Below are 27,247 nucleotides of genomic sequence, written 5' to 3' on the forward strand. Positions count from 1 at the left end.
GAAATAAAACGGCAAAATGTTGACTTGTACTATGAAAACTTGTAAAAATAGATGTGAAAAAGAGAATAAACCCAATTGTCATATTACATTCCATATATAAGCATTATTTTACTTTATTTTAAGCATATTCGCATCGTATAACATGAATCAGTTGTTACTATCACATCGAGAAACGTCTGGACGCGAAACACAAAGCTGGTTGGTTGCTGGGAAGTAAATTATGAAAATTTATAAAAGTGTCTTAACTAAATACTTAAACGAAATATTCGACTCTGAAAATACAACCGAATTTTTTTGCCGAATTTGGACTTCGCAAATTTGTTCATAACGTAGCGAGTAATTTGCGCTCCCATGTAAAAATGTCTATTCATTCAAGAGCAGATTTTACTTTTAAGAAGTAAATGGTGATATTATAATGCGAGATGCCTATTTACTGTCAGATTGATTTATTGACGAATCACAGTCAGCTTCACTCCCTTCGTTCTTCAACAGTTGATTTTACCCCTCGCCATTATCTTCTCGTCTATTAATTCCTATGTCTGTGCATTAAACTGAATTTAGTAGAAATGATTTCTCCCTAGATTTGATTTTTAAAAATCCCTTTCTCTCCTAGAACTCTGTTTCTCCCTATGTCTATGGATTTCTCCTTAGACATGGCACCGCTGAATTACGGAACGATGAAATATGAGTGAAATGTTGCCACAGCTAACCTGAAGTATATTTTTAATGGCGCGGCGCCAAAATTACAAGTATTTGAAACAAAGTTTTAAGTCGTCCGTAATGATATTATTATAAATAAAAGTATTTTGGGAATTTGTTTTGTTTGATTGAACATGCCAAAATATTATTGACACTCGTTTTATTCGGTACTTCAATGCCAGACTCCTACAGTTTGATAGCTGTTTCAAAAATATAATATTATGGTGTAATAATCTGTCCATGTAAATATAATAAAAAAGAAGAGTGTCCCGGTGTGGGTTTATTTTTTAAACAAATATACAGTTTTATTCCCAAATTTTGCACATTTGACCTTATAAAGAAGAGGAAAATTACAGTCTACATGAGGTTTCGAAAACCACCCGCCCTCTTTTCCCACCCAGGGCTGGCCCTGAGCCAAACTGCGCTTGACGCATGTCGCTGGTAAAAACCACAAGGTTTGTTATCAGCACCTTGGTTCCTTGGCTTTTTGGCGCATTGGCAAGTCGGCGCCTAATTGCGCCTCCAGCAACGCCAGCATATGCACATGGATAAGTTACAAAAAATTACATGTGGTAGATTATATACTATTTTTATAAATAAATTATCTGGTAAAGCGGTACAATTAACAAAAACAAAATTTTGCAAAAAACAAGCAAGTTATGATAAAAATAGAATGAGATGGCGCACTACGAAAATTTTACGGCAGCACACTAAGGACGGGTTGTTTTACAGAATTTGAACAATTCATCAAATTTGAAAGTTGTATTTCAAGTTCTGTGAAGGTTCTATTCAAGTTCTTTCATCCTTTCAGTTTTGTGAAACAATTGGCCAGTAATTTATTTTATTTTATTTATTATTATTATTTTTTTAACATGATTGAATTTCATAATGTTTATCCCACTGGGATTTCCCTTGCTGGGGAAGACATTTTACATTTTCAGTATTTTTAATTTTATTTTATTAAATTTTAATTTTAATATAATCTGATCTAATGTAATCATTTATCCATCTAACTTCAATTAGTCTGTGTTTGGTTGCAATGTTCTGTCAATTTAGTGTCTCGCTGTTTCCCAGATCCATTTTTTTATGAACGCTTTGAATATAATAACAGAACTTGAATAGAACCTTCACAGAACTTGAAAATCAACTTTGAAATTTGAAGAATTGTTCAAATTCTGCGGAACAACCCGTCCTAAGAGTAAAAGCAAAATTTGACACTTCTTAAAGAAATTTTGCACACTACTCGACATTCTAAATATAGGCCCGTCGTTGCACGGATCGATAGGCACTCCGCATAAACCGAATGCTGCAAGACACTGCGCAGAAAATTAAGTTCGCCACAGTAAGCTAACGGTCTGCAGCACAGTTCAGTGTGGAACTTTTCTATGCAGGTTCTTGCAGCATTCGGTTTATGTTGAGTGCTTACCGACCCGTGGAACCATTTTTCTTTTAATATTTATTTAAGGATAACTTCAAAGTTTGCTCACATGTATGCGCAGAGGGTAAGTTAAGACATTTAGACAAAAAGCAAGCAGGTAAAAGTGGAACTGACAAACAAGCAAACTTTTATTTTTTCCCTAAAAATCTATATCCCTATATTCAATTTTGGATACGTCACCTGTTGGGATACGTTTAGGCAGCCATCGCTTGAGGCCTAGAGCAATAAGACATAAGTATGGGTAACCATCATTAACTGGTATATTCTTTAAAAACGCATTAAAATGGAAATTTTGTGAGTTTTAAAAATGAACTGGTTAAAACTAATTCAAACCGGTTATAAAATAAAACATAAAATTTTGCCAAGATTCTTTATTAATAAATAATATTACAAAGACACGGATAAATAAGAACCAACATTTGACTAGACATTGACATTGGACGGAGGTAGTGACATCATTTGGAAATCTTGGATCTGGATCCCTTGGCAGAGTGGGTCTGCCGGGTGGGTCGGGTTGACGAGGAGGTGAGCATGAGGGTCTCCTTCCACTCTGCTTCCAGTCGGACGTACACGCCACCTGCAAAATATTAATATTATTATATTATTGAATGAGGCTCCATGATAACTCAGAACAATTCAACACATCTTTAAAAAGTGAGACAAAGTCATTAATACCTTAGATACATTTCGCTATATTATACACACATAAATTGGGTGTGGCATGTGTGCGTATTATATGTTGGGCTGATACACTACACTATAATCTTCCCGAGGTCAGATCAATTGGGGGCTGCTGCGGAATATCATTTCTTTGTATGGGATTTGTCACCTTGACAGATGACAGCTGCATAATTACGGCGCTCTGTAAATTGTCCTGACCCCTTCTCCTGCCGTAGGTAGGAGAGGGGGTCGCATAATTTTCAAATGTAGCCTGGCTAGCAGATCACAGCGCATATCGTCGCCACACCCACACTAGCACATCATATTTTTAGGTGTGATAGGTCTGTATGGCGAGCAATATGGAGTTATATAAAACGCTTTTAATTTATAGCGTAATCTGTCACCTCCTTTAAAGTGATGAAAAAAACTAACCTATAAACCTAACCTACGTAACCTATTTAACGTAGTATTTATTTCATCACTTTTCATGACTTTATATCACTTTTTAAAGGTGTGTCGAATTGTCATTTTGATGAGTTATCTGGTCACCATTGAAATAACACTCTTAGATTGGGGTGATTCAAATGGGGTTGTCTTTTAGTTTTTTTTTTATTTTGATGAAAATGTATTATATTTAAGAAGTTAATAAAACTAAATAAAACTAGTTTTAGGATATCTCTAAAAATAATCAAGTTACGAGCTTTCAAAGCGAACTTGGGTAAAATATATGCAATGGTGTCGGGTGACATGACACGAGACACGATTGAGTACAATTCAAAACGCCGCACATGTACCATGACATCACATGCTTTTTGGCTGGCAGCAAATATCAACTTCTGTCAGAAGTTCGGAGTATTTCCGCTTTGGAATAAAATCCAAATAAATGGATTATTTATACACATGTCCGAAAACTGAAAACTGTTTTTAAAAGGTGATGAAATACGCTTTCAAATCTTATTATTAGAAATAAACATAATATTAAAATTTTTGATCCAAACATTAAAAAAATGCTTCACTTTACGTTTTTTGTAACAAAAAATTACTGATAGTGAAAAAAAAATAAAAACACACTTTTTTTATTTGACAAATGTATAACAAACGTTAATATCACCTCTCTTTTTTGAGCTTCATATAAAAATTATTAATAAATAATTCACAAAGTCTCATAAGCATTTTCCAAATTGCGGTTGAAACCTTTGCACATTTTAATTATTCTGTAGTTAACTTAAATTATTCTGTGGTTAACTTAGATTTGAATATAAAGCGTGGTGTTTTCTCTTTCTAATACCGCTTAGATCGAGGGAGATACAACATATGGTTGTTCCCAAAAGCGAACAAATTATCCTGAAGGGTTAACAGCTTACATCCGATTCTCGGTCTTTTTCAGCTTTTAGTTAAATTGTGATCAGTTGTCAGCATAATGGTAATGTTGTCATGCTTTGAGTTTGAAACAACCCAACTTAAGAATATTATTTCTGACTTATGAATATGATAAATATGGGTTGTTTAACAGAATTTGAACAATTCATGGAATTTCTAATTTCATTTCATTTTCTAATTTCTACTTTTATTACATGGGCCAGTACTTGGATAGTAATAGAACATGAATATTAACTTTGAAATTAGATGAATTGATCCAATTCTGTGAAATAACCCAGTTGTTTGAACATTAATGAGCGTCATTATTTTTTTTAATTTTTCACTTCAAGAATGACCGCTGAATTCTTGGCCAGTCAGCATTTAATCTAATTTTGATGACCGATTTTGAATATGAAATTAAAATTTAAAAAAAAAAACAATCTCTCCACAGCATAGTAATATAATGAAAATTCACAAATTGAAATCAAATAAACCTTTCTTGGTTGCAAACAGACCAGAAAGAACGGTTGATTTTTGAGTCTACGATGGACGCCCCACACGCATATGAGTGAGAACCTACCCAACGGCTGCTCCAGCCTGGTGTTCTGATTGGCCATGCGGCGGGCGAGCAGCGCTCTCATCTGGCGCGCCGCCCGCTCCTCATACTGGCGCTGGTGGTCCTGGTTGCTGCGAGCCGACAGTGCGGCCGCCCAGTGCCTGCCGCCCCCACCTGCTGCCTTCCTGCTTACAGATACTATCAGATTAGTCACAAACATGTTTAGGTACAATCATAGACCAAAGAAAAGACCTGCCTAAGGGCGAGGGGAACAAACCAAGTGGCGAGGGCGTGCCCCTTTCAATGATTCGTCAATAAGTGAATCTGACAGTCTAGTATGTTCTAGTCTAGGCAACTCGTATTGTAGAATCATTTAGTCTTCGAAAATAAAATCTGCTTATAAATAAGTAGTCCTTTTTACAATGGTGTGCATTTATGATCGCTAATAAACATAATTGCGAATCCCAAATCGGGCAAAAAAACTTGTTTCCAAAATTGAATACATATTTTGTTTCAGTATTTAGTTTGACATTTTTACAAATATTTTATAATTTACTCGCCGCAGTAAAGAACACGTGAAAGAAAAGTGAATGCACTCAGGCGGTCCGGTAAGAAACAAACATTCGGACCTTGTGCAGAAAGTCCCACAACGGACTAGCTTTGCAAACCGTTACCTTACTGTAGCAAACTTTATTTTGGTGTGCTTTAGATGTGCGCTTGCCGGCGGTCTATGTACACATGATGTTGTAGTTTATTTAAGAAATGCCCCCACCCTCCTGGTGCCAAAAAGACTGTCACGTGGTTTGCCTCCAACTTGTCATAATGATACTAAAATCTTGCTTTAGGGCAGTCTCTCTCTTCTGACGTCAGTGGATAGAATTTTTTAATTACTCATACTACCTTAGCTATACCGTATGTAAGTATAGATGTATTATCTACCTCCTGGTTAGCACCTTCTGACGGCCGCGTCTTGCATTCCTTCTCGCCGGCAGTGCCCTCTGTGGGCTGCTCTCCTCGCTGCCGCTGGAAGAACTGCTGCTGCCGCTCGAGGTGCTGCTACCGCTGGAGCTGCTGGATGAGGTACCAGAAGAAGACGAAGACTCTTCCACGGAGTCCGACTTGGAGGGGCGAGGTTTTGCGTCACCCGCTGCAACCTGATGATCAACATAAGGAACTCGTTTATTTAATGCATCAAGACAAAAGTTAATAAATGTCTATACATATTAATGAGAGAACTGTAACCAGACCGCAAGCAAAAGAAACTTCATAAATGCACATCTCTTACTACGCGCAGAAAGGGCATGATTTATTAACAGTTCTCTAGCATTCATTAGTGGCATGGCACGCTGCACTAGCTTCCAACTCCGCGCTTCATTCCGAGCGATCCTAAAGTACGGTCTTTTGTTTTTGGTCCTGCGCTGCGTAGAGAGCTGCAAACATCGAATTTCTGAACATAGGTGATTTTACCTGCCTCAGAACAGACTGTCTAGTGAGGCGGGTAAATAAAACCTTGTAATAGTAAAAAAATAAAATTAAAAAAACGCCCGGGTTGAGGGACTGAAACTGATTATTTGTACTCCAATGCATCGCTGATCTCTCTTTGCTTCTCCTGACTTCCATTTTGCCAGGGATCATGAATTTTCCATGTTTGAGAATTGTAAATTAAACTGTAGCGTATCTCATTACCTTTGAAGAGGTGGATGTTTTAGAATCGGAAGAAGTCTTGACATCTGTTCTGGAGGAGTCCACTACGGCTGCCGCAGGGGAGATGCAGGTGCGCGAGGAACTAGAGGTTATGTTCGAAGCAGAGCACGATGCTGCTGCCTGCTTATTGCCTGCCAAACAAATATTTCAATTGTTATCTAATTAGAATTCGCCATCAACAAAGCTACTCAACTGCTTAAAGATTCTGCAGTGACCATCGACATTTTCAACGTCACAGTTTAGCAACTATTTTTTGATGCGTGTAACAAAATAGTAAAATTGCCTCCATGACCTTTTATTCTTACATTGTACCTCAAAATTGTAATCTTCTCCATAACACATTGGTGTATAACCGTTTTATGGTATTTATTTATTTATTAATTTAAACGCCCTGATGTGCTTTTACATTATACATATTTTACATAATTTACTGCATAATACAGTGACAACAGAAGGTTTTATTTTTAAAACATCAACAGAAAAAAAAACAAATTTTTTTACGCTCACAACCACAGACATATGAATATATAGACTAGAAATTAAAGGTGAGGGGTAAAATCAACTGTTGAAGAACGAAGGGGGTAAAGCTGACTGTGATTCGTCAATAAATCAATCTGACAGTATATACAGGCATCTCGCATTATAATATCACCATTTAGTTCTTAAAAGTAAAATCTGCTTTTGAATGAATAGACATTTTTACATGGGAGCGTAAATTACTCGCCACGTTATGAACAAATTTGCGAAGTCCAAATTCGGCAAAAAAAAATTTCTTCTATTTTCAGAGTCGAATATTTTGTTTACGTATTTAGTTAAGACACTTTTATAAGTGTTCATATTTTACTTCCCAGTAACAACGATGCGCACACTTGAGAATCGCTACATTCGACCAGATGTATCTCGTTGTGATAGTATATGTTTCTACAATTGATTCATATTATACGATGTGAATAAGCTTAAAATGATGCTTACATATGGAATGTAATACGACAATTGGGTTTATTCTCTTTTCCACATCTATTTTTACAAGTTTTCATAGCACAAGTCACCATTTTGCCGTGTTATTTCATAAAATGCCTCGACCATAGTTTGACGCTAGTTCGAACAAGAATGATGACGTCACATTCTCAAGATTCACGGGAAGCCATACGCGAGCCCAGCCGGCTCCAATGGAACCGGTATGGGGAGTGGAGAATAATACGCTTTTAATCACTTAGGGCAGGTCTACTAATATTCAGATGTCTATGCTCACAACATATCTACAAGAAAACAACAAATATATGCAAGCGCTCTTTAAATATGCTACATAAAAATGTCATTCAGGTATCTCTTGAACACAGGCAAACTTATATTAAATATGTCGATATTTGAGGTGAATTTGTTTCCAAGTGTGTGAAAGCGAGAAATAGGTGCACGTATGTGATAGTTGGTACTATGGGACTACTTTATTTCCCCCCACATGTGGCAATACTAACGCGAATTAATCCGCTGCTATACGCAAGCGAGCATGAAAAGAGAAATCTTCATTCCTGTTTTAGCGTTCGATTCAACCGCCAGTACCTCCACTCTTTCTGCCACCGTCACCGCGTTCTGTATAAATTATAATATTCGGCCTCACGAATAAACAAAACCAATTGTGCAGACACTCGTTTCAATCTCCTATCTCCTGGACACAATTTACGGTTTGGGCAGCCGCCTTAAATTACAAATAAGTACAGCCCTCATACAACCACGCTGCCACAGTACTGAAGTTATTGTTGCAGGATAATATATTTTGCCTAGTTGCTCGAGTAGGTACTCTGAAATCTATGAATTGCAGGAGTTCACAACAGTCTAGTTTGGAGTTAACAATCTTAAATAATAAAGTTAGGTCATTTATTTTTCTTCTGCTTTCTAGTGAATGTATTTTAAGTGTATTTAGTAAGAATGTATAGTTTATGAGTTGAATAGGTATGTCTAATTTGAAGTTAATAAATCGTAAAAATTTGTTCTGCACACATTCAATATTTTTTATATGAATTTGATAGTATGAGGACCACACTATTGAATTGTATTCTAACAAGCTGCGTACTAGCGACAGATACACGATTTTTATAACCTCCAACGAGTCGAAGTCTTTGATGGTTCTGATTATAAAACCCATACAACATCAATAAATAATTAGAAACAAGAGAGATAGGCCATGAACCACTATTAGTTTTAAACAGAGTACATAACGTGTGTCGGCAACATCCTTCACTTACACTACTGCGAATCGCATCAAAGCTTTATTTCTACCTAAACACCAAATGCGTAACTTACATTGCATAACCGCTTTGATTGTCCGTGCAATTTGGTCATAGCTGTCATGTCATATTCCGTTTTGTTTCTATTATTAACGGTAATACATAATATTGTAAGTGGTCAAATAATTAGACAACTTTAACCACTAAGCTATCACGGCAAAAATCGGGTTTGCGGAAGTTTTAGCCGTTCAAGTCTCGGTCACAGCTGCAGTGCTGATTAATTTTATATTATTATTGACGCTTTATTCTTTTAACAGGTTCACTGGCAACTTCGCCATTTCACGGAGTTCAAATGTTTCGACAAACTTTCAATAGTCAATGAAAATCCGGCATCTGTTACAACGTTTTGGTTTAATGCTGGACTTGTGCTTGAATAAATCAAAAATTGTTGTCCGCACCCAGTTTTTGACTACGTTCTCTAGTTTAAAAGTTATAGTGTCTTAAATATGGATGACAGAGCTTTCAAGGTTGGAATTCAAGGAGTTTTCCAAGCTTTTTTTCAATGTTGGCATTGAACCTGTTGAATTATTTTTATTTATTAAATCCACACATTTCAGGGCCAGTGTCATCTTTGAGGTTGCTGTGTGGAGGGTATTGTTAAGTAAATAAAGGATTGAGTCTTGAAGGCTGTTGGAGACAAGAATAATTCGTAAAAGTGGCCTTTTGTGACAAAAATGTCAAGGTGTTCAAATGTTGGTCAAACTTTTGGCGTGTTTCTCAACTGTGCACTGGCGTTAAAAAGATCAATGATGCTTATTCTTGGAAGCATCTTCCATTGAAATACCGGTAGAACAATGACAGTATTCCTACCTGAAGTTTGTGCTCTAGAGATTGCAATTCGTTCACTAAGACAAGGGAATGTATCAAACGGACAACCCATTTCTGCAAAGTCAAGAATTTTTCGTCTAATATTTTCGGCTCCAGACCAGATGTGCAGAAGGAATTAACAACACCAGTTCTTCAGTCTTTGCTACAAAGACTGCATACCGTTTGTTAAGATAGGGGATTAAAATATTAAAAGGGGAACGAACCGTTTGGCTTGGAGGTGGCATTTCCCGAGTATAGTTTCCCCAGCAGCCCCAAAGACTGTCGCGGGGGCGCCAGCTTCAGGCCATGCCACCAGAACACCTCCGTGCCTGCTAGTTTGTCCGCCTCTCCCTCCTTCTCTAAACACTCAAGCAAAATACATACATTATTGCAAAATTATTCTTATATGTTAGTTCTGGGTTGATCATGAATGACCCGGGTTTTCGCCACATGCTTACGACACTAGTGGGTCGTGAATGACCCGGATCATGTAAAACGATCAATTGACCCAGCTCTATTATATATACATATATTTAGATTCAGATCTCATCATTAAATATATCCAAAACCATGTCAAACATCTATTCTGAATTGTGTGATAGTATTAAGTGTATCTTCCAATCTGCAACGGTGTATAATATTTTATATACAATACTCTCTCTCTGTAATCTGCCGCTCGATCCTCCTACAACTACTATAATCCGCCGTTTAATTATTAGTTGAAAGCACAAAATCAAGCTCTATAATTTGCAGGTATTGGTATGTCAAATTCAGTAGTCAGTTGCGTGTCTAGATAGGAGCAGGGAGGTATAACTCCAATCGAAAATTGGAACCGAAATATTGTGACGTCACATGATTGCCTAACTATATGCACCAATGAAATACTCTGAAAGTCTATGGAATAAACTTTCAGAGTTTTTCATTGGTGTGTAGAATAATAAGTAGGCTCTGAATTAGAATTTTCCTGTCTGTATATTGGCATATCTATGGTTTTTTAGAACCAATTTGTTTCATACAAAAAGCCCGAAGTTATCGATCTAGTGAGTAGATTATTTATGGATACGAGCACCAAGCTTTGTACACCGACAGGTTGGATTATCCTACTCTTACACACTCGGTTATTATTCCACTACGTATCTTGCTCTCGCAGACTATTTAATTATTATTGTTTTAGGACATTTCGGTGAGTCCTCTTGTGTATTCTAACAACTACCTGTTGCATGCATTTCTGTTAGTTTCGTTCTGCCACATTTTTTTTGTATGAATTTACAAAATGGCGTCTTCTTGTTAATAAGACAACACCTTAACTTTAAACAAAAACAAAAAAAGGAAATTTTACGAAAGAAAGTGGTGTTTGTTTGATTTTACGAAATATCTGTTTCAATTTTTAATATATTTTGAGTATCAATATTTGGCACAACTATTGGGGTAGCTGTGGTTAACAGTTAGAATTGGAAAAGGATTCTGTCTTACTACCCTTGGTGTTTTCGATCGATATTATGACCTCGACGGACAATGCTGGTTATCACTGCACAAGCTTCCGTAATACTTAAGTACTTGGGACGCTTTAGTGAGTTCTATGATTGTATGGAAGAGTCTGTTATTTATTTCATCTAACCCGAGACTTATACTGTATTATAATTGTATATTGAGATAGAACCTGCAGACAAGCAGCCATGTGGCAGCTTCGTGGGACTATCTATATATTGTCTAAAAAAAAAAAAATGTAAAAATATTCAGTCAATAAAGAATTATTGAAAAAAAAAAAAAAAAAAAAAAAAAAAAAAAATAGACTTGAATTAAATGTAAATAATTTACTGCACTGGTTTTCTTAACAGACTGGTAATGTACCAAATAAATTGTTGCAATGTCACTTAATGAGACAATGTCAGACAGAGACAGGTAATTGGGTGGAAGAATGCCAGAACTACTTTAAAGGGAGATGCATATAGTTGCGTAAACAGAACTTACGCACTATAATCCTATAACACTAATTGAACGCTTGCCCAGTTTTTGGGGATTAACGAGAGAGCACTATACTACCTCCATATTAATAATTATGGTTCCTTACAGGAATGATCCAATGCTCTGTAGGGAACCTGCTTACACAGCGCTGATTTAAAAGTTTAAACTTACAGAATTCAATACATCATTAGTTTTAAAGTACTATGAAACAATTCAATGCAAAAAAAATGAGCTTAAAAATTATTAATGAATGTTTCCATCAATCAACGATTATATATATTCGATATTTTTTCGTTTATCTCAAGAAAGTGTTTTATTATTCTGACCTCTAGTGACGAGACGAATGAGCTGCTCGGGGAACATCATCTGCGGGGCTTCGGTGGCGATGATGCCCTTGAACTCGTTGTAGATGACCAGCACGGCCATCTCATGGTCGGTGTTCTGCTTTGGGGTGTGATCCCGGAACTGGCAACCTTGCTGCGGAACATATTAAAACTTGATGCATAAAAAAACAATAAGACATATAAATTTGGTCTTCTGGTGTCAGACTTTAGACACAAACCTCACTCGTCAGAAGTCAATGAAATTTTCTTTAGGTCATCAGCAAATACCATCTGTGGTCGACCTCTGCTTCTTTTGTGAGCATAAAGAATAAGATTGTGATGGTAATGCTAGTTAGACCTGTAAACCCCTCAGATCTAGACAAAAATGTCATGAAATATTCCCACTTGACATTCAATTTCAAATAGATTTGCTCTTTCTTACATGCAATTATAAATTTATAATGTTTTCCCAGTGGATTTTTCTCTTTATTTATCACTTTATACAAAACTAAAAAAACATACTTAGTTAGGCAGACGAATTATAAAGGTTATGTCACTAGTTTTTTTTTCGATTTATATGTAAATAATAATTATTTTAAAAATTGGCAAACCTTGACCGGTAAACCGTTTGGCAGTTTTCTGTTTAATAGAATTATTTCAAACTAGCTGTACCCCGCCACGCGTTGCTGTGGCTCAGTCTGTCTAAGCAGATAGAGAAACAATTGTGCGTGTTGCTTTTACGTTCAACAGATGGCGCTGTTTTTTCAAAAAAGCATGTTTTTTACCTGTCACAGGTGACAACTATATAATAAAACCCATGTATTAGTTTCATCTCTCTCTCACATCCCAGCTCGCAACTAGAAAGTACGTATCGTAATCTTTGTATTCGGTTAACAATAAATTAAATAATCCAATCTCGGAATATCATTGTATTAATAATCCCAGAACATTATAATAATAGTGGCACAGCCAATACAACAACCTTAATATAAGATTCAGGTTATTCGCAACCCAAGAATTTTGTCTTTCTGTTCAATCGTTCATTCAATCAATCAATCCCAATGTTCTGTAACGTATTACGCTTTGTGTCCCCGATAACTTACCAGAGCAAAGGCAGCGGAGGCTTTTTGTGTTTCCAAGCGGCAGGACCAACCTACCAATGATAAGGATCATGCCTTTGGGGAAAATAACTACATCATTTTTCAGTTAATCTTCAGTGAATTCATGATTGCAATAAATATGTTTTCATCACAAGGCTGCGTCTTAACTGGTGTGTAGTTATTGTTCGTGTTCTTAAATTTTAATAAATTATGATTCAATTTGGTAGGAGAGGTATATTATATACATCCAAAAAAAAATCTTAGAAAACACAACAGAACGTTTTTACAAAGGAAATTTCGTGATATAATTTCACGTGCGTAACTCGGTAACTCAAGTGTCATGGTTGCTGGTACTGGACTGTTTACTCGACCGCGCCGGGTTGCTTTAAATTACTCGGCTGGCGACGATGGAAGGTTCGCAAAACTACCGGTAAATCGACGAACTAATGTTCAGCGGAGCTGTTAAAATGCCTAAGCGATAGACTAGATCCTTCTGGAGAACACTGCCGAATCCAGACACAAGCAAAGTAATAGCGTAAGTACTTCGGCGAGAGTTGCTGCGAGCACAGAAATATATAATATTAACGATTAACACGCACCATGGTATGATTGAGCACCTGGAACCTGTAAGCCCGCTGGCTGCAGCAGGGATAGCGGCCGATGGGCAGACACGTCGACTTGGCGGGGTCTGGCGAGAAGAACTGCGGCATGTCCACATGGTAACAGCACCACTCCATCTGCAGACACACAAGCAAATCAAGGACCCATGAAGAGGTTAAATCATGGACAATAGAAACAAAAGAGATGAGCTGCTAACCACTGCATATTGCATCCAAACACTCTACAATTTCAGCTATTAATTCGATATTTTTTGAAATATGAATTCCGCACAAGAGTCCCAACTGCTTTCTACTACAGAGTTATTAGATAACCGAACTATGGGATCCCCAATAGGGTGAGGTTGAATGGAATGGGAAGGGAAAGACATAATGAAGAGAAAGGTTGGAAAATACCTGGCTATTCAGATCTGATCACCAAACACGGATAAAGCCATTCAAGCAACGTTTCGATTCTGAATGATGGTCTTTCAACAGGGCGATACTGACAGTATCTACCGCTTTGAATGTGCAACAAGTATACTAAATATATTTTTTGATTTTCAAAGTTAATTGGTGCGTGGCGAGATTTAAACCTGCAAAAATAAAAATCTTAACTGCTCGACCACGGAGGTGGTCCAACATGTCCGCCATCTTTCCAATGAATTAATAAAATGAAAGAGTCCTGCATAAGGAAATGGATAGATCCAATAATGGGCAATTTTTCGTTGGTGTTATTATTTCTGTTGGCCGATGGAAGACAGTGGAATAAGAAGTGTGATCTCTAACTTTTCAAAAAATAAAATAAATTACAAACAAACAAAAAAAACAAAAACAAAAACAAAACAAAAACAGAAACAAATTTTAATATGGACAAAATGCGATGCAAACACTAGTTAGGTTAACCTACCTTTATGTTTTAATCCTTTAAAATACGTACCTATTATGTTTGTTTTGTACCAAATATGTGTGCTAATTTGTCTAAATTTTGACTGTCCTAAAACGGGAATGCCTTCTAGTTGGACAGTCAAAACATTTTAGAAATGTACTAAATATAATTTTTTTTTTTTAAGTTGTAGCACGTTACCTGATACAAGGGGAAGTGGTTATCGCAGGTGGCGCATATCAGGAAGTGGCACTCGCCCCACAGCCTCCAGTATACCTTCCTCCAGGATTTCATCTCGGCGTACAGAGAGCTGATATACTCGCTGAGGTTCCATCCCAGATCTCTAGCCAAGGAAAATTTTTAGCAGATTAATAAGATTAACAAACGAGTTCCTTGGTATAAAGTGCACAAATTTACTATTTTATAATATGATTTAGTATGCCGTGATTGAATGTGACTCAACATGATTTAGTGTGACGTGACGTGTAAGTGTGGCCAACATTTTGCACCATTTTACACCAATTGGCCGGGTGGTTATAGCGCAATACATTGGTCCTAGGGCCTGGACCGACATAGCTTCTCCCACCCTCGCTTCTCATACCTCCACGCGGTGACCAACGGGCAACGGACTGGAGGGTGAAGTTGATGGTAACCAATCTGTCGGGGGACCCCAAAAGTACGGCTAAAGTGAGAAGCAGTGAGCGTCTGTTCCGCATGTTAGTGGCGGCTCACAAATGGTGGGTGTGGCAACTCGACATATTCGGGTACTAGTCGCATACACCATATCTAATGGGTATCCAGGCTCATTAGTTTAATCCGATAATTGACCATAAACGGGCAATGATAGCGGATCCAGCCCTAGTTAGTTGGGTCACTCTGGTTCCACGTCTGACGACCATCGGTGGATAAAAAAAACATAGTCAATCAACCAAAGCTTCATGGAAAAACATACGCAAAGATGCACTACCCTGTCTGGCAGCGAGGGGGAATCTCTCCTCGGTGATCCAGAGACTAACATTATGTTAGGGTCAGCTTGCAGGACTCCAGGGGCAAGCAAAATGAAGCGGAGGAAAGCCAGTCGTTCTGGGTTTGAAAAGATAAGAGCCATTACTTGGAATCTGGGAACGCTTACAGCAAAAAGCAAAGAATTGGCCGAATTGATGAGAAGACGTAGGATTGATATTGCATGCATTCAAGAAACCAAATGGAAAAATACAAATATAGACAAGTGCCGCTACCTAGAAACACAGACAAATGATTACAAACTGTATTACTACGGAGAAAGTAGTACCAGAAATGGAGTAGCCATAGTACTACAGCAAAGGTTTCATGAAAATGTGATAAAAGTAATAGCACCCAATGATAGAATTATAATGTTAAAACTGGTAATATGTAACGCCATTTACAATATCATTTGTGCATATGCACCACAAATGGGATGTGATAGAGAAGAAAGAGACAGTTTTTGGGACAAGCTGGAAGAATTAATCCAAAACATTCCAGAAAATGAAGCTATCATGATGGGGGCAGATATGAATGGGCATGTGGGGATGTCAAATAGTGGCCATGATACTAGCCATGGCGGCTTTGGATATGGAGCACGAAACGAACTAGGAGATGAGCTACTAAATTTCTCAGATGCATACGGTTTCACTATCGTGAACACATTCTACCAAAAGAAACCAGAACATCTCATAACCTACAAAAGTGGAAATGCTGCAACACAAATAGATTATTGGTTATGTAGAAACGAAATGAGAAAAATGCTCAGAGACTGTAAAGTTATCCCTGGTGAACCCCTTGCAACACAACATCGCCTACTATTGCTGGAATTACATTTAACTAGACATAAATTGTATAAGGACAAGATAAAACCAACAACCAAAATTAAGTGGTTCAATATCTCAAAAGAAAACGGAAAACAATTAACGTCAAAACTCCAAAACTGGATGCTTGAAAATCTCCAAAATGAAGAGACACAAAACCCAACTGAAATGTGGAAAGCATTTGAACAGGTATGTTTACAGGAAGCCAAACAACATCTGGGAGTCTCCAAAGGTAAACTGAAAATAAAGAAGGAATCATGGTGGTGGACAAACGAGGTGCAAAAATGTGTAAAAGAGAAGAAAACTGCTTTCAGAAACTGGTCACAATGTAAGTGCGATAACGAGAAAGAGCAACTCCGGATAGTGTATAAGCAAATCAAAAAGACAGTAAAGAAAATAGTTGCCTCTGCACAACATGAGGCATTGAGAGAGCTGTATGATGACCTAGAAACACCTAACGGAGTGCAAAGAATATACAAAATCGCAGCACACAGGAGAGAAAGGGCCAAATCTATTAGAACACCCAAATACATAGAAAACACTGACGGTGAGTTGATCACAGACGAAATCAAAATATGTGAAAGATGGAAAGATTATTATTCTACATTACTGAACGAAGAATTTCGAAGAACAATTCATGTGTCAGAGAAACCAGTGCTGGGGCCAGTTGAAGAAATCACTCCGACAGAAGTTAAAGTAGCCATATCACAAATGAAAAAGGGGAAAGCAGTGGGGCCAGACAATATTCCAGCCGAATTATGGAAAGAGTGTGGGGAAGTGGGACATAAATGGCTTTGCAACCTGTATAATAAAGTACTGACCGGAGAACCAATGCCAGAAAGCTTTAGGAAAAGCTATCTTCTTCCATTTTACAAAAATAAGGGAGACTCTAGGAAGTGCGACAATTATAGAGGGATAAAGCTTATGTCTCACACCATGAAAATATATGAGAGGATTATAAACACACGAATTAGGAATATTGTAAAAATACACGACGATCAATGCGGCTTTGTATCGGGGAAATCAACAATAGATGCTATTCAAACAGTCAGAATCATAGTTGAAAAATATCGAGATGCAAAAAAAGATTTACACATGGTATTTATAGACTTGGAAAAAGCATTTGACAGGGTACCCCGAAGCCTGATATGGGCGGCATTGAGATCTCATAACGTACCAGAAGGATATGTGCTCTCCATACAAGATATGTATACAGACGTAGAAACACAAGTAAGATGCACATCAGGGATGTCACCAACATTTCCAATTAAAGTGGGGGTACACCAAGGATCTGTCCTCAGCCCATTGCTATTCATAATGGTCATGAATTACCTAACGAGTCAAGAAATGAACAGTATTCTCAAGACTATGCTTTTTGCAGATGATGTAGTACTGATAGAAGAAAATCATTGTGATCTACAAAATAGCCTGGAAAGGTGGAGAAAGATCCTGGAGGATAATGGACTTAAAATTAGCAGGAAAAAGACGGAATATTTGTATTTACCATTTGAAGACCCAAATGCTGTAACTCCTTCGATTCAATTGGATGGAGTAACATTAGCCAACTGTGACTCATTTAAGTATCTGGGCTCACTCATCCACAGAGACGGAGGATGTGCAGCGGATGTCAACCATAGGATAGGAGTGGGATGGATGAAATTTAGATCCGTAACAGGAATTTTGTGCGACACGAAAATGCCAATAAAACTTAAAGGAAAGACATACCAGACTATTGTTAGACCCGCGATAATGTATGGCTCCGAATGCTGGACTATGTACAACTTCTACTCTAGGCAACTCGAATCAGCAGAAATGCGAATGCTTAGATGGACGGCAAGAGTATCATTAAAAGATAAAATTAAAAGCTCACGCATTCGTGGTAGCCTGGGTGTCACTGACATAAACAGTAAGCTAGAGGAACGACAGTTAAGATGGTATGGGCACATAAGACGGAGACCACCAGACCACACAGTGAAGCAGGCAATGTCTATAGAGCTTCAAAGACAGTCATCCAGAGGTAGACCAAAGAACTCCTGGATGACCCAATGCTCCAAAATCCTACAAAGAAACGGCCTAGATGAAAGCGACACTCAGAACCGAAGAAGCTAAAACCTGAGAACGAGAAGAGCCGACCCCAACAGCCTACCTAGGCAATGAGTTGGGATAGTGCTAGGAAGAAGAAGAAGACGTGTAAGTGTGACTTAAGGCGTAAGAACTTAATGTGATTTAATATGTGATTTGATGTGACACAAGGTCAAATATGATTTAAGATTTTCACGGCCAAAAGTATTTTTGTTATTTGTTTTTGAGGTATTATGCCGTGTTGCGCTAACTCCTTCTTTAGCCAACGTTTCGGACAGCATTGCAGTGTCCATCATCAGGGCAGATGTGTTATTTGAGGTTGTGTTAAAATGTGAGCTTATGTATGAGGTTGTGATACCGTGTTGCCAGCTCCAACCCTCTGAGCTAACATTAACGTATCATTTTTTTTTTTTTTTTGTTTTTAATTTTTTTAAATTTTTTTTATTTAAAGTGGTTTTCTTCGTTTAGCTCTGGTGTATCCGTCAATTACCGGATACCAAGAACTATTAAGCTTAGCTCCATCGTCTCTATTAATGTTTACGGGATTTTTATGAATTTCAATGGCCTCCGTAATCAGCCGTGCTCTATGAGTTTTCGGTCTCCCCAGGATTTCAGGAACAAATCCAAAGTAATGCCCGGTGTCAATCAAATGCTCGGCAATTGCCGATTTGTCAGGGTGGCCGAGTTTACAAGCTCTGAAGTGTTCTGAAATCCTTTTGGAGATAGTCCGCTCTGTCTGGCCTACATAGACCTTGTCACATCCGGAACAGCTGAGTTTATACACTCCATCTGTTTCCAGAGGAAACTTAGTCTTTGCAGACCTCAGTAAGTCCTGTATCTTTGTTGTTGTTCCGAAGACAGTCTTGATATTTTCCTTTCTCAATAGCCTGGCAATTTTGTCTGTCACATTGTGCACATAAGGCAGGAAGGCATAGCCTTTCGACTCTTTTTCAATTCTGTCTTCGTTTGGTGCAGATTTGGCTCTTATGATTTGCCTTGTCTGATTTGCTGGGTAGCCGTTACGCTCCAGTGCATCGGTCAGCTTCGTAAGTTCCGCTCCGATTTTATGTTCTTCACATATTCTGGTCACTCGGGTTACCAATGTATGGATAAGTCCTCTCTTCTGCGCTGGGTGGTGGTGCGAATCAGCGTGTAAGTACCGATTCGTATGGGTTGGTTTCCTATATACAGTATGCCCTAGGCTACCATCGTGTTTCCGCATCACCTCCACATCTAGAAAGGGCAGGATTTTATCTTCGTTTTCCAGTTCCATTGTGAATTTAATTTTGGTGTGGAGAGAATTAAGATGGTCCAGGAATTCGTTTAGTTTCTCCGTTCCATGAGGCCAAATGGCGAAGACATGGCTGATTACGGAGGCCATTGAAATTCATAAAAATCCCGTAAACATTAATAGAGACGATGGAGCTAAGCTTAATAGTTCTTGGTATCCGGTAATTGACGGATACACCAGAGCTAAACGAAGAAAACCACTTTAAATAAAAAAAAAAAAAAATGATACGTTAATGTTAGCTCAGAGGGTTGGAGCTGGCAACACGGTATCACAACCTCATACATAAGCTCACATTTTAACACAACCTCAAATAACACATCTGCCCTGATGATGGACACTGCAATGCTGTCCGAAACGTTGGCTAAAGAAGGAGTTAGCGCAACACGGCATAATACCCCAAAAACAAATAACAAAAATGACACAAGGTCATTTAATGTGTTTTAAAATCAAGACATTGGGATAAAAACTTTTTATTTCATTTTTCAGTTGTTTGTCTATAGGTCAATGCAACAATGTCAAATAATATGTATTTCTAAAAAAATCATGGCGCACTGCATGGCACTATAATCACTTTTTGTTTGAAGATGGTGAATTGCTACTTTTCGTAGTAAATTATATTTTGAAGAAAAAACAGCAAAGGTTAAAATATTTTTAAATATGTATAAAAAAAACATCAGTCGAACCCATGGTAGGTATTCAGTTTATGTAAATAAGTTCATGTAGTTTATGTAATCCACCCCAAGGCCTTCAAATGATTTAATGCCATTTAATGCGATTTAAGGTGACTTAATATGATTAAATGTGACTTAATAATATTTACAATGATTTAATGGTATTTAATGTTATTTAGTGTGCTTTATATAATACCTCGTGTGTGCGCTCATGACATGTCCCCTGCGGTCTACGCTCATATTGCTGGGTTGGCAGGGAATCCTGTCTGCTATCTGTTTGGCCAATAACTTGGAGCAACTGCAATAAATATAGAAATTGAAAAAGATAAGAAAAATTGAGTTGTGTCGCTTTTCCTCTTCAATGTCATACTGTCAAATTGGGGAATCAATCATAACCTCACTTTTGAATCTACTGTAATTTGTTCTTAAAACCGGTGTTACTCAGTGTTGCCATAGTATTGAAAATAAATTGTTTCATTTTATTAAACTTTTACAATTTCTTGACGGACTGCAGTACATGGCCATACATCTCCACATCACAATATAAGTACCAATAGCAGGTCTGTTGGTTGCACTTGCCTGCTGCATTTGTACAGGGTGGACAGGGAGCTGTAGTGACCACGCAGGGTCTCCGGAACCGGCTCCCCCAGCGACATGATCATCTTGCAGAACAGGCGCGACTGGATCTTGTCTTTCTTGTCCTTGATGGACTCCAGCTCCGAGTTGGTATACATGGCGCCTAGTCTGAAACAGGTACAAACTAATTACTAGTAGTAGCCACAATTGGTTCAAATCCATTGACAATTATAATGATATATTGAAACAATTTTAAACTTTTTTCCAATTATATTATTTTTTTACCGTTACCGGTTTCAGCTTATTATAGACCAGTCTGAAGATGGCTACAATAAGCTGAAAACGGTAACAGTAAAAAAATAAAATAAATGATAAAGTTTATAATTATTTTAATATATTATTATCTCAGTAAAACCTTGATGTAACAAAGATAGCAGAATAATAATTACCAAGATTTTGGTATTCACCAATAAAAAGTCCTGATAGCTCCACTATTAGGACGAGTTGCTACCGGTTGAAGTTGTGTTGTTGTCTGCTCAGCAGTAAATGAAACAAGTGATTTTTGATGTGAAACATCTTTTGGAGTGCTTAATATAACGAATAAAATCTACTCTTGTATTGCAAGCGTGGCAAGACGGGATGACGCTCTTGCACGGAACAGCGCTTCATTCGGCTCGACGGCATTCTCTGCCGGCCACTGAAACTCTGTGCGGTATATTTTCTTCCATTCTCGCTAAAATTAGCAGTGAATCTATTCTAATATTCTAAAAGAAACAGAATTTTTAATTTCCAATAAAAATTTTTGTGTGTATTTTAATAATAATAAAATAATTGTTTTATTTTCAAAAATATAAAGACTAGTTTACTTTCATTTTCACTTCCTTCAATAAGGCTCGTTTTGTATAAGACGGCTCGTATGTGGAACGAGCTACCGGCATCTGTTTTTCCTCTTTCATATTATGCAGGAGTCTACAAGACCCACATTAATAAATCCCTTCCTACAGCCCCTACCTTATCCCGTCTCACAATGCTGCCCAACCGGGTGGCGCCATAGCTCTCCTGTCTTTACAATGTACAGTCAGGGGCGCTCTTGTGAGGTTTCACATCCTTCACAATTGCTGGACGTTCCGTGACAGCTATTTTGTTTGTTTGTTTGTTTGTAGCATTACCTACAATAGACTTTACCTTGTTAAAATAGTATCGTTGAGACAGGCCAAATTGGTGTTGGTCTTTACAATGTCACTCATGTGACTGTGGCAGTATATGAGGCAGTCGTGGAGTAAGGGATCCATCTAAAAATATAATTAAATTATGTCATAACACTCGAGCTATGGCTACCCAAGTTTGTGCAGATGCAGTTAGGTGATTTTTTTACGAATTGAAATGAATTTATTTCGAACTTTCCGCAATCGGCTAATACTTTTAGTCGTCAGCTTAATTAATCTTCTATTGAATACTAAGGACGGGTTGTTTCGGAGAATCTGAACAATTCATCAAATTTCAACGTTCATTTTCAAGTTCTGTGAAAGATTTTTTCAAGTTCTGTTTTTATTTCAGTTTTGTCAAGCAACTAGCCTACAATGATATAAAAACAGAACTTGAATAAGACTTTCACAGAACCCGAAAATGAACGTTGAAATTTGATGAATTGTTCAAATTCTCCGAAACAACCCGTCCTAAGAGATGTCACTAATTTTCATATCAATGAATATTCCACATAATATTTTGAACCGTTAAGTATATAACGTAATTTTAAATAGTTTATGTGTAAAAAATAATTGCATTTTTTTAATATCTGTGACTATAGGCATTTCCAGTAGATCATAGACAACATACAGAAATAGTAATATTCAATATTACTCCAAAAAAGTACAGTAATTTTGGTTAATTACATATGTTTCTGTACAGATATCACGCATTTATAAATTATTATAAATAAACATTGTTTTTTTTTTATTATAAAACCTGAAAATATAAGATAAACGGTGAATACATAGATAGATCAATTGGCTTTAAACCACAGTTAGCAATTTATATGTTTCCATATATATTCAGAAGCATAATTTTTGGAATGAGCGCGGCCGAATCCAAAACCGAATGCCAAATCACTCGAGTGCTTAAACGCTTTTGAGGTATTATTTTATAAAAATAGTTACATTAATTGGTTACGCCAATACAAATTCATTTACACACACATATATACATACCTGCGACCACTGTACTGAGATAATATTGTTGTCCTTTGTCCTACCTTCATTCCATTCCTGCACCTTTCTGTGCACATTGCAGTCAGTCTGTTACGATAACCCACATCGCTCACTATATAAACCGCATCCGCGTGAGACCTTATCTCGTTCATCTTAATACATTTTACATCCGCGCCGTCTCGTGCAAAATCGCTTTGTGTTCAGTGCCACCACCGTGAGATACCTGAGGAGGATAAACAGGAAGACAACGAGTGCCCCTTTTCCTAACGGTGAGTCCTTCCTTATCCATACAACATATTATTGTCTTATGTGCAGTGGTAATTACACTAACATTCAAGGTCCTTCGACAAACATTTTTTATACTCCTTAAAAAACATACCATAACACCTTTTACACACCAATAATGCATAATAATATTCTGACTTAGGTGAGAATACAGAGACCAGTGGGGTAGTGGGAATTTTTTTATACTCCTTTTTTAACATCCGACCCTACATTGTAATCTTAGAAAATGGAATGCTACTCTAAAGGAAAATTTTAAAATAGTTGTTATTTTTTTATGTTTCTACATGTTTTAAAAAGAAACTTATTTGTTGGTTGAAAAATGCAATATGGAGGCATTTCCCATAACATATTTAATAATTAAATAGTTATTCATATCTCGTGATGGAAATGATTGTGTGAGTCGAAAATAGGTGCGGTGAGTAAAACATTCCCGACAAAAAAAAGCTATGCAAATTACATGATGTCAGAGCTCGCCGTTTGAGTTTTTACTGCTTTAGATTATCTGCCATATGATTAGGATTAATAACTTCCAGCCATCATTTTACCACATTACATTTTTTAACCTTTACAATGCTGACATTTTGTACGCAATCTATTCCATCACGTGGCGCGTTTTATATAATGTACATATATAATATGTATTTTAGTGGAACTTCATCAAGGAGCCAAGGTGCTGATAATAACTTAACACCTAACAAGGTGCCTTTGAGGTTTTTACTAACGCCCGGCGTCATTTGGCTCAGGGCTGGCTCTGCCAGGGACATAGTTGCCGATAGATCACAGCCGCATAGATAAGATTAACACACATGTGGAAAGCGAACATAGCAGTAACCTTATGATAGATTACCTGTATTGACAGCGCCGTAAGTCTCCAACACCGCGATGGGCTGAGCTAGTCAGAAGCGATTCATTATGATTCTGATTACCGCCGATACGACAGTTCGTGAAGTACTTCTGTGTTTGCTTCTCGTTAAAATATCAAATTTAACTATGTGTGATAAAAAAATGTAAATAAGCTTGTAAGTAACTTTATAAGCGTTCTAATTCATTTAGAAGCGACCTTTGACACCCATAGAGTGAAAAATGTTTGTAAAAAGTTATTGTTACTTGCTCTAACCTGAAGAAATGAAGCGGAGACCAAGATAGGCACAACATTGGTAGGGTCCAGGAGCGGCCAGTCGGCAACCAGTATGGTGTCCTTCTTGACCCACCGCATGAGCCAGTCAAAGATCTGAATGTCGCAGTGCACCGAGATGTCCATGTCCTCCAGCTTTTGGCCGGACGTGACGTCCGCAAAGTAGCCCATCTTGGACACCAACAACTTTTGCGGGCAGCGGAAGTCACGCTTCAGCCCCTTCACCTCGTCGCACACGTGGATCTCCACCTCTCCGCTGGAATGACAAATTATAGACGATGAGATATATGTACTTACTATGTAAAGTCTGAAATGATGAATTCGTTGTGAAGTTATTTTTGATAAGACGACGAGAACTATGTTAAGTTAATTCGGAAACAAGTTATAGCAGAACATGAGACATCATGTAAAGTTAATTCGGAAAAAAGTTATAGCAGAACATGAGACATCATGTAAAGTTAAGTTTAGTTTCAAATAAAAAAAAGGCAATGACATATTTTGTGAATTTAACGTCAAATTGGCTGCACTTTTCGGAAAAGGCAGTCACTTTTTTATATCGCGGGACGCTTAAATGGGCGCTCAGTTAATCCTCAAGTTACTCAACAAGATGCGAGGTGCTGCAAAAATGGGGTGATGGGAACCCCATGGGATGACGCAGTTAAGTATCAAAGTTGACAACCTCGAAGAAGGTTGGAGGCCAGAAAGTGTGTGAAGGAGAAGCAGGATTCAATTTGTGACTAGTTTCCTATAATTAAAGTCAAATTGAGATTGCACTCACTCTCCTTTGCCGAAATGTTTATCGCCCCCAGTGGAAGATTTTCTTCGTCCCAACTTGTCACGGGATGGAATTCCTACTTTATCCTTGAAGTCTCTCTCTGTCAAAAATCCTAAAATAATGGCAAATAAATTAACAGTGGCATACAGGGGGAGAATTTGGTCCACAGAAATACATCTAAACCACTGGAGCGATGGGGTATTTACAAAATAAATGCCTGAGCGATGGAGATTTCCGGACATTCGTTTTTAGATTCAGCAGCGCTCATTCAATAAATCATACCTCTGAAAATTAATATAGAAACAAATAAAGTTCTTTATAAGGTTTATAGTGAATGAATTCACCTATATTCGTTATCCCATATTTGTGGGTTTTATAATTGGGCTGTTGGTAGGAATTTAAAAATAAATTAGAAAAAATCATCTACCTAAATATAGGCATCACGCCGTTTGGCATACTAAGGCCCAGTTGGTTCGCAAAAAATTCAAATGTAACATTGTTCATCATGCTGAAACACACCTAGAATCAGAGTTTAACTGGGACCTTACAAATGGACATCAAAAAAATGGTCCTGAATGGCCAATTGATGACAATGTCACATTTGAATTTCTGCAAACCAACTGGGCCTTAGTATGCCAAACGGCGTGATGGTTAGTTAGTTAGTGCTTTAAGCATCATCTGTTGACTTACCGCCAAAGCTGGCTGGTTTCTTAAGGTCGAGATTGGAAGAGAACGACACCGGCTTCTTGATGATGGGCTGGTGTCCGCCCATGAGTTTCGATGGCTTTGCGTGACCGACCATGTAGGAGAGCACCGAATCGAGGATGCCTTCGTTTAACACCTGGAAAACCAAATAGTGACATGTTGCAACGTGTGTACCTTCTCGCACTATGCTTTTTTGATCGATGCGAAAAAGATTTAAGAGCCGTAATTCTTGCTTGATATATTCAACAGAAATTTAGGATTTGACTGAGCGTCTTGGTGGTATATAGCATATAGTATACAGGTGGTATGAGCGTTATGGCATCTTGTGTCGAGCTGCTCGAACGTGTGGACGCAAAGACGAGCATGGTTCCAAGTCAGCTTGTTGGATCTAGACAAACCATGGAGCATGAATATATGTGTGTACCTAACTTATATATTATAATAAAATTATGCCCTCACCTCTGAAAGTTTTGACAGTAGCGCTGAATCGAAACTATTTTCATCCAAGTCGTTTTTAGATTCTTTCTTACCGGGAAATGATTTCCTGCAAAACGTGCCTAAGGAGTTTCTTCTCAGTTCACCTAAAAAAAAAAACAAAATAATTTATTTTTTGCTTTAACTCCGCACTGGAGGTAAATAATTTCTCTCAGGGCATATGTCATCTTCAGCGATGCGGTGTGAAGGGTCTTTTTGAGAACAGGAAGGAGTTAACATGGTTCTTGAAGAGGGTCACAAATATCCCAATCGCGGATTCCATCATCCCACTAGCTTCAGATATTTGTGAGCAGTTGTGACTCTTGAGCCATATTCACATCAAATATATTTTTTAAATTCAGTAAGTTGTAGGTAAGTGGATACTTACCTTTTTTGAATTTCCCAAAAGACTGCGGATCCTTTGGATTGATGTCCGCAATAAAGAAACTGCTGCTCGGCCCGCACTCCATGCAATCCTGCCCCGCGCCCCCTTCAGAGCCTCTTCTGGCCACGTTATACTCATCAGCTTCCATTGGGTTCAAATCCATCATCATCTTCACCACGGGATTCTTCTCCAGTTCGTCCCAATCGATCTTCAGAGCACTGGGGACATTCTCATCACAACCCTCGACAGACTCATAAACCTGGTAAGCAGTCTTCATGAAGTCGAAGAAATCTTTCATGGTTATCTCCAAAGACAAGGCGGCTTGCGATTGGGAACATTTCGGATTGACACTGCTCGTTGGCAGATTAGAAATAACCGAATCGGAAACTTTAGCGTTGTTGGTCGTCTTTTTCGGAGGTGACTTTCGTACCGAACTCTGGTGATTGTCTGACGACAT

The 27,247-nt window shown here is 37.8% G+C and overlaps 1 protein-coding gene across 1 annotated transcript; it reads right to left on the bottom strand.

Moving 5' to 3' along the window:
• Positions 1-2,539: 2,539 nt before the first annotated feature.
• On the bottom strand, positions 2,540-27,247 carry LOC149412740 (uncharacterized). The gene is made up of 16 exons (XM_089645404.1): positions 26,794-27,247; positions 26,391-26,512; positions 25,917-26,067; positions 25,230-25,338; positions 24,434-24,707; positions 22,010-22,116; positions 20,828-20,992; positions 20,445-20,546; positions 14,580-14,721; positions 13,496-13,633; positions 11,800-11,950; positions 9,733-9,867; positions 6,399-6,547; positions 5,652-5,866; positions 4,737-4,897; positions 2,540-2,714 (listed from the first exon to the last, which is right to left on the bottom strand). The coding sequence occupies exons 1-16, from the start codon at positions 27,245-27,247 to the stop codon at positions 2,593-2,595; spliced, it is 2,697 nt and encodes an 898-aa protein (XP_089501530.1). The 3' UTR covers positions 2,540-2,592.

This window comes from Hesperophylax consimilis, chromosome 22 (genome assembly GCF_061612785.1).
Source record: "Hesperophylax consimilis isolate HC1 chromosome 22, BYU_Hcon_1.0, whole genome shotgun sequence".
Lineage (NCBI taxonomy): Eukaryota > Metazoa > Arthropoda > Insecta > Trichoptera > Limnephilidae > Hesperophylax > Hesperophylax consimilis.